This window comes from Oncorhynchus mykiss, chromosome 31, assembly GCF_013265735.2.
Source record: "Oncorhynchus mykiss isolate Arlee chromosome 31, USDA_OmykA_1.1, whole genome shotgun sequence".
In the NCBI taxonomy this organism is placed as follows: Eukaryota; Metazoa; Chordata; class Actinopteri; order Salmoniformes; family Salmonidae; genus Oncorhynchus; species Oncorhynchus mykiss.
Genome location: NC_050571.1, coordinates 33,731,473 through 33,740,878, shown reverse-complemented (window position 1 = coordinate 33,740,878; position 9,406 = coordinate 33,731,473). Strand labels below are relative to the sequence as shown.

The 9,406-nt window shown below is 38.6% G+C and overlaps 1 protein-coding gene across 2 annotated transcripts in view; it reads left to right on the top strand.

Moving 5' to 3' along the window:
- Positions 1-4,811: 4,811 nt before the first annotated feature.
- The window catches only part of LOC110505064 (phospholipid-transporting ATPase ABCA1-like), a 42,285-nt gene continuing 37,690 nt past the window's right edge, over positions 4,812-9,406 (top strand). Inside the window, exons 1-3 of one of the 2 annotated variants that reach the window (XM_021584014.2) lie at positions 4,812-4,958; positions 6,752-6,869; positions 7,970-8,063. In XM_021584014.2, coding sequence (XP_021439689.2) covers positions 6,804-6,869; positions 7,970-8,063 — 160 coding nt within the window. In that variant the 5' untranslated portion in view covers positions 4,812-4,958; positions 6,752-6,803. Of the gene's footprint in view, positions 4,959-6,598; positions 6,870-7,969; positions 8,064-9,406 lie in introns of those variants that run through there. The other variant, XM_021584015.2, reaches the window with a different exon arrangement.

Sequence of the window (9,406 nt, the reverse complement as noted above, 5' to 3'; positions counted from 1 at the left end):
GTGTGTGTGTCCTCATAACAAGTGAGTGCTTTGTTTTTCCTTGTCCTTTTCGAATATCTTTCCATGTTTTAATCATCAACTGTATGGCTACAATGTAGACGAAACATTTCTTAACAGATTAAGTGTTCTCTGTGTTTGTTTTAATGAAATGTACATCATTTAAATAGATTAACGTGCAACATTTGATGAGTTATCATTTTGTAGATGATTTCTCTTTGTACAGTACAGTGATGAAGTAGTTTAATTTCTTTACATTTTCGTTTCCACCACTAGAGAGCAGACACACCTTGTGAAAAACATTGAAAGTTGGAGGAGTCAGCAAAACAGTAGGGTTACCCAATCCCAGCAGCAAAAGGTCAAATGGATGGACAGGTCAAAGATTCAGTGTTGAAATTTCAGCCTGTTTTGGTGGGATGGAGTTTTGGCCTGCCTGCGGTAAAATAGTTAAAAGACCAATAAGAAAGAGAGTTCCAAACCTCTCTGCCAATAACAGCTAGTTTTACGTATTCCCCTCCCCACTCAGACCACTCCCAGACAGTTGCTCTTTGCTAAGAAGATACTTTTGTTTCTTTTAGACCATTTACAGTTAAAACAATCACAGTAAGGTACTTAATTTTTACCCAGAAATGATTTGATATTGAGATAAAAATGGCTGCATTGGACCTTTAATTTACTGCAATGGAAGTTGGAAAGAATTGAGTCACCAGTCACAGATCAGTGTACTCCAAATGTTGGTGGTTAATAACATTACATTTTCTGTGTTATTTGTTTCACAGTACTAGGCTTCTGCAAATATTACTAATACATTCTTCCCATCTTTCACATTAATTAAGGGAGTGAGGCATGAACTGCAGATTTCTCCTGATGCCTATAATGGGATGACATCAACTTGGCTTGCAAACTTTGAACTGTCCCTTTTCTGATTAGAGTGTTGAAGGTGGTCTGCTGAGAATATGCTCTATCTGATCAGAAGCCTGGCTACTGTGTTGATAAGTTATTGAGCTTTGAGTAGGCCTAGTTGACCTCTGAACCAGCTGAGTTTCCCATTCAGATTGGCAGAGTGGAAAGGTCATAATCCAATTCTGTTTCCTCTTTTATGCATGGAATTTGTATTTGTATTTATTAGGGATCCCTGTTAGCTGCTGCCTTCCTGGGGCCCAAACACACCAAAACACCCACATTACATATAAAACAACAGATAAAACAGTGAACTATGTTTGTACTGAATGAGCTAAAGATAAAACAGTACATCATATAACATCCCTACACCACCACATGTCCACAATACAAAATGTCCAATACCACCACACAACAATATCACAATGTGTGCGTATGCATGTGTCTGTACCTTTGTGTGTGTCTCTTCACAGTCCCTGTTGTTCAGTAGGGTGTTCAGGTGCCACAAAGAGGGACTTTGGAAAATTGCAGTTGGCTCAGAACAGGGCAGCACGGCTGGCCCTTAAAAGTATACAGAGAGCTAATATTATGATATGCATGTCAATTTCTCATGGCTCAAAGTGGAAGAGAGATTGACTTCATCATTACTTGTTTTTGTAAGAGGTGTTGACAAGCTGAATGGACCGAGCTGTCTGTTTAAAATTCTAACACACAGCTCAGACACCCATGCATACCCCACAAGACATGCCACCAGAGGTCCCTTCACAGTCCCCAAGTCCAGAACAGACTACGGGAGGCACACAGTACTACATAGAGCCTTTTCTACATGAAACTCTATTCCATATCAGGTAACTGATGTAAGCAGTAGAATCAGATTTAAAAAGCAGGTAAAAATACACCTTTAGGAACAGTAGTACAGGTGTGACAAAACCAGGGCCTGTAGGACCTGCCTTGTTGATAGTGTTGTTAAGAAGGTAGAGCAGCGCTTTATTATGGACAGACTTCTCCCCGTCTTAGCTACTTTTGTATCAATATGTTTAGACCATGACAGTTTACAATCCAGGGTTACTCCAAGCAGTTTAGTCACCTCAACTTTCTAAATTTCCACATTATTCATTACGAGACATAGTTGAGGTTTAGGGTTTAGTGAACAATTTGTCCCAAAAACAATGCTTTTAGTTTTGGAAATATTTAGGACTAACTTATTCCTTGCTATCCATTCCGAAACTAACTGCAGCTCTTTGTTAAGTGTTGCAGTCATTTCAGTCGCTGTAGTAGCTGACGTGTATAGTGTTGAGTCATCCGCATACATAGACACACTGGCCTTACTCAAAGCCAGTGGCATGTCGTTAGTAAAGATTGAAAAAAGCAAGGGGCCTAAACAGCTACCCTAGGGAATTCCTGATTCTACCTGGATTATGTTTGAGAGGCTTCCATTAAAGAACACCCTCTGTGCTCTGTTAGACAAGTACATCTTTATCCACATTATAGCAGGGGGTGTAAAGCCATAACACATACGTTTTTACAGCAACAGACTATGATCGATAATGTCAAAAGCTGCACTGAAGTCAAACAAGACAGCCCTCACAATCATTTTATCATACATTTTTCTCAGCCAATCATCAGTCATTTGTATAAGTGCTGTGCTTGTTGAGTGTCCTTCCCTATAAGCGTGCTGAAAGTCTGTTGTCAATTTGTTCACTGTAAAATAGCATTGTATCTGATCAAACACAATTTTTTCCAGAAGTTTACTAAGGGTTGGTAACAGGATGATTGGTCGGCTATTTGAGCCAGTAAAGTTGCCTTTACTATTCTCAGGTAGCGGAATGACTTTAGTTTCCCTCCAGGCCTGAGGGCACACACTTTCAGTTGTGCTGCCAGACTTATTTGCCATACCTTTTGTCTCATTCCTCTCAACCATACAATTTTTCACCCAAGGGGATTTGACAATCAATCAATCAAATCAATCAAATGTATTTATAAAGCCCTTCTTACATCAGCTGATGTCACAAAGTGCTGTACAGAAACCCAGCCTAAAACTCCAAACAGCAAGCAATGTAGGTGTAGAAGCACATTGGCTAGGAAAAACTCCCTAGAAAGGTCAGAACCTAGGAAGAAACCTTGAGAGGAACCAGGCTATGTGGGGTGGCCAGTCCTCTTCTGGCTGTGCTAGGTGGAGATTATAACAGAACATGGCCAAGATGTTCAAATGTTCATAGATGACCAGCAGGGTCAAATAATAATAACCACAGTGGTTGTCGAGGGTGCAACATGTCAGCACCTCAGGAGTAAATGTCAGTTGACTTTTCAGAGCCGATCATTCAGAGTATCTCTAACAGTTTTTACAGTTATTTTCTTAATGGCTTATTAGTAACTGGAATAAGCTGTTTTATAAATGTGTCAAATGCAGCGTCTGGTTGCTTCTCATTACACACCACAGACCAGCAAATATTCTTTATATCATCAACATATGAATCACTACAAAACTTATTGTATGACCTCTTATTCACTACATTAGGCCCAGCCTTTGGAACTTTGGTTTTCCTAGATATGGCTGCTATATTGTGATCACTACATCCTATGGATTTGGATTCTGCTTTGAGGCAAATTTCTGAAGCATTAGTAAAGATGTGATCAATACATGTTGATGATTTCATTCCTGTGTTGTTTGTAACTACCCTGGTATGTTGACTGATAACCTGAACCAGGTTGCAGGCACTGGTTACAGTTTGAATTTGTTCCTGAGTGGGCAGCTTGATGAGAGAGCCAGTCAATATTTAAATCACACAGAAAATATACTTCTCTGTTGATATGACATACATTATCAAGCATTTCACACATATTGAAAATATCAATATTGGTAAGTTAAATCTACTAAAATTGGTTTCATGACTCTCTGCATTACCTATGATGCAATTATTTTACTATTTAATGGGCCTAATGATTTCCACCTATTAAAATATTTATTTTAACTAATCCAATTTAGAGGTGAGAGGCTATGCCATTTTTGGACAGCAAATGACTGTTTTCACCAGACCTGGGTTCAAATATTATTTCAGGAATTTCAAATACTTTTAAATACAATTCAAATCAAGCATTCAGATAATCGTTATTTGTAAATGTAGAAAATACTAAAATATTTTAACCCGTGTATTGGAAAACAGGATTTTAAATAAGTATTTGAAAATGTAGAAAATACAATTTGGTCAACCTTTTTGCAAATAACTATTCAAATACTCAAATAAAAGTACTTGTTTTCAGCTGTGTACTCAAATACACAGACAATAAAGTATTTCAATAACAAATACTCAAATACACATGTATGTCCTTTCAATGACATTGTACTGGGTGTTTTGCCTTTGGGAATCTGTTTTCAGTCTTTTACAAAGAACACACCCCCTCAGCTGAACTGATTGTTGTTTCTGAAGTGATCGATATGATTAATCATTGGCCTATTGCTACCAGTACATGCAACCTGGAAATGATTGGAAGAAATCAGGATAAATATTTAATTAAATTATTTGATCTCATGAAAGTCAAACACGACCATATTATGTGTTGACTGTAATGTTTGAGATTTAATGTAAACATGGATTCAAAGTTGTGATTTTTCATATTACATTCTGTGTGGATTATTTTTTACTACGGAGCCTACTACGTTCAATACATGTACAGCCGGTGTTATTTATGGCCTATGGTATTTATTTTGATTCTCCTAATTGTGATTATCAGTTCCAGATGTTTTAGGAGGTCGGGAAGTGCGAGTAGGCACTTCAAGAGCTGTTTTGAGCCTACACGTGCTCCACTAGAGGGGGGTTTAATCACAGAACATATCCATGACCGAGAGTATAACATCAGTTCTACAAGCGGATATAGCAACGGTTCTCTCCATATAAAAGCTTGTCTAGATTCAAACGCTTCTCCTCCTCTGTGTACAGATCACAAATGCCTGGATAACAAGCCGAGACAAAAACATCAAAAAAGTAGTGGAGTGTTATTTAGCTTGGGAGTAACCACAATTAATTCCTGAAAGGGGTCTGATTTCGTGCCTTTGGAAAAAGGTAGGCTATTTCCATTTTCCACTCATTCATTGTCTCTAATTAGTTTTTTGTTTTCTCTCTCTTATTTCAATGGTAGAACTATCTACTAAAGAAAAATATGAAACTTCTGATGTTTTTATTGTCAACATCAATTATAGACTTTTTGTTTTATAGCAAAAGGGTGTTTGTCGTAGCTTTTTATTGTAGGCTACTTCATTAGAAAACATGAACAAGGCTGCTGTATCCTAGTCCTCGGGCACATTTGCAACCACGTTTTTTGTTGTCTTGTACAATTGATTTACTCATTATGTGAAAAATACCTGATGATAGGCTACATTCAATATTATGCAGGTTTATTTTAGTTGTAAAAAAAATATTCGATTTTTCTCTGAAAGGGAACCTGAGAACACCACAAGTCACGAATATTCTCAGTAAACCCATACTTAGTGTTAGACAAAAGTAGACGTATTAAATAAACACTATCCCATATTTTATGATATTCTTTGTTGAGTTATCTCTGCGCACGTTACGAAGCAACATATCGCCACCAAACACGGTAATAATCAAGTTAGAAACAAGCTTTAGTTACTTTGTTCCAATGTACATTATGGGCTGTTTGTTGCAGGCTACACATCATGTGAAGCCCCGCAAAATAACATGGTATTAATAAGTCCGTTAATCATTTGTGAGAATTTATTTTGTTGTCATTTATATTGTCAAATAACCTGCGCAGTCCACCTGGCTCTTGTGTAAGGTCAAAATACAGAGAGATAATTAAACTGTACACCGACTGTTCTTTGAAAGACTGCTAGAGGCGCTGATTGTAGCCTACTCATCCACTTATACCCATGTCCCATTTATTGGGTTCGTGAACTGATTACGCTGAACACACTAATGCAAAGAGGAGGGTTGTTTTGATATATATTTTGTTAATGGTATCTCATTCAAGTATCACCATTAAAGTTTGAACTTGTCAGATTTTTGCATATGCATAGTGCCCGGTACATGATAACATACAGTTATTATGCTACATTAAGAGATAAGTCGTAGGTCTATGCTCTATGCTCATGCTCTATAAAGGGTTCATAACTGTGTGACATAACCACCAAAGTCAAATGTGACATAACCCACTATGTAAAATATGACATAAACCTGTGCTTTATAATAAGCACAGCTTAATAAAGGCTTTATAAAATCATATTAAATTGAGGCTTCACAAAGCATCTATAACCTTGTTATGCATGTTGGTAGAGCATTGCAACCCAGGATAGTGATAGCCCCAAAACGTTTGTGATTTTTTTTATCAAAGACATCACATAATTACATCTGTGTGAAATGCTGATTAAATCATGGACTTAAACATTTTTTAAAATTGGGATCTCCTTTAACAACTTCAAATGTAGTTCCCCAAGTGCATACGCTAAATTACTATTTAAATCATATTCAAAAAACAATCCTGTGCTGTTTAGGGATCATCAGTGATCATCAGGGATCATCAGTGATCATCAGGGATCATCAGGGATCATCAGGGATCATCAGTGATCATCAGTGATTAGTGCACTGACGGAAGCTCTAAAAACCTGTAAATATCTGCATGTATGAACGTCCCCGCCGCCCCTCCTCTCTCTCAGTCTGCCTGGGAACACATTGTAGAAGAAGTTCCCATATGAGGAGGACATATTGGAGAGATGTGATCTAGTCAGCTCCAGATAGACAAGTGACCCTTGACCTTGTACCTTTGAGCTGTGTGCTGGCTGGCTGGACTTGCTGGTGTCTTTTTACCCCACGTCACCACTGCCTGTGTGTCATTTCAGTTGAGAGAATTAGAGCCAAGGGAAGCTTGCGCGTAAGAGGTCCAGAGTAGAGATGTCCATCTCAACTCAGCTGGGCTTGCTGTTGTGGAAGAACTTTACCTACAGAAGAAGGCAAACGGTAAGCAGTCCATCTTTATATCAGATTGTGTGAAGTGTAGAAGTCCTTGGTATGGAATTGGGACCTTTTTCCCCTGGCTTTGTTTGATTGGAAACTTAAATGAATAAGTTAGTGAAATAGAATGTATAATAATGTTCTTCGTGTTATAATGTTTACAGTATATTCAAAACATGTTGGAATGACTGTATTATTACTGTATTATTACTGTATTAAGAAGAACATACCGGGTCTACAGTTCAGAACTGTTTCGGCTGGGAAGTATGTGTTCGCCTTAAGGCTGGTCTGATGCCGAAAAAGGAAGGAAATGATTGCTTACGTCACACATTTTACTGCAAAATGAAGTTAAATTACCAGTTACGTTGCATGTGTGTTTATTTACTTAATATGTAATTGTTGTAGTGTATGTGTGTCTATAGTTTTGTTCATATTGTGTTAGTGTATGTAAGTTGTTTTGTCTGAAACTTTGTTCCCTCTGCTGCTGTTGTACCAGGTCTCTCTCGAAAAAAGTGATTTTATCTCAGTGAGAAAAACCTGCATAGATAAAGGTTTTTAAAAAATGTAATTCACAACTCCCCAACCATGCCACAGGGACAGCGCTTTAACTTAGCAACGTTAGCTTTAATTGCTACTACAGCTTGTCTGTACTAGTCTTCCCACATGTCTTAGAATCCTGCCTCTAGATGGCTTTACATGTGCTGGAGTAGCATCTCTCTGTCTCCTAATTCAATCAGCATACACCTGATAACCCTTAAACAGAGTTGACTTCACTGTTGCTGGATGTGGATGTGCAACATTGGCTATTTTGAAGTCAGGGTTGTTTGCATTGATAGCTTTGCATCTATTATGAATGAGTTACTAATAAAAGCCATCTTAAGAGAGCTACATCCTGCCTGCGTATGGCGTTGATGCAGACATATTATATGTTGCAGTGAGGGAGCAATTTTGAATGCCAGCTTTTAAGAGCTCCAGACTATTAGCAGACAAGCTAGGCCTACACTAATAAAGAGGGGAAGAGGGGGAGGAGTCATGGTTTCCATAGGCCATGCTCCTTAATGAAAATGCTGACTGGCTTTCTTCTCTTGTTTGTGTTTTCTCTCTAGCTCCAACTGCTAATTGAGATAGTATGGCCCCTGTTGATCTTCTTCATTTTGATATCAGTGAGACTGAACTACCCTCCGTACGAACAACATGAGTGTAAGTATGACGTACCTCCCTGTCCTTTTCATTGTTTCAGCACCCACTTCTTCACAAGACACTCAACTGGTTGGTTAACGCATCCTGCTGTTTTGGCCACAGAGACATTTGGATTTGAAATCTGGGGATGAACTCTGTTGCCTTTTAATAATTGTACACTGTGCTCTGTACAGGCCAAAGAAGCTACAGTATACAAGCTAGCAATATCATGCACTGACATGCCACAGTGCCATGTGGAGGCATTTATGCTGGCCACTCGAGTAAACACACTCAGGCCAAAAAATGAAATACATAGTTTTCCACATACAGCCTAACCGTGTTGATTTTTATGATGGGGCCTTTATCAGGTGTGGATGTTTTATGACTGGGTTTTTTGTCTAAAGCACATCCAAAATATCTTGAGTAATGCTTTCCTGCTTGGACTTGTTGGATGAAACAACTTATCCCCTTGAATACCTCAGTAGTCTACTTCTTAATAAAGCACCACGAAGGACTTAATAAGATGATTACTCGTGATTTAGGTCTGACCAAATCATCAAATCATGGACTAGTGCCAACAACTGTAAAAGCTAGAGGGACTAGTGGCACCAGGGGAAAATGTTTGTTTGCGGAACCCTTTAGTAATTCATTCTTAGGGTAGTTGTTGATTCAGGGGAACACATACACTGTATGACAGGCACCAATTGGCAATATAGCCTAAAGGCTGGTTTACTGTCCGTCTAGCAACATTTATATAGACAATTGTTGTAGTGACATCATGAACATTCTACTGTCGTCCGACATCAAACTTGTAGTTGTCGTTATGAAAAAGTACACAAAACGACAGCCTCTGCAGTAGCCCAGTGTATATATATTTAAACACACTGTGAGTACAAAACATTATGAACACCTGCTCTTTCCATGACATAGACTGACCAGGTGAAAGCTATGATCCCTTATTGATGTTACTTGTTAAATCCACTTCAATCAATGTAGATGAAGGGGAGGGCAAGACAAAAGATTTAAGTGCCTTTGAATGGGGTAAAGTAGTAGGTGCCAAGCGCTGTGTTTTTCATGCTCAACCGTTTCCCGTGTGTATCAAGAAGGGTCCACCACCCAAAGGACATCCAGCCAACTTGACACAACTGTGGGAAGCATTGGAGTCAACATGGGCCAGCATCCGACACCTTGTAGAGTCCATGCCCCGACGAATTGAGGCTGTTCTGAATGCAAAAGAGTGGTGGGGGGCTATTTGATCATTTGTTTAAGACAAATGGGCCTATTTGATCAGCCAAAACGGTACAGATATATGTTTTACGTTTTCTATTTTATTTGACAGTTTATTCGTGAAGTGGCTCATGATG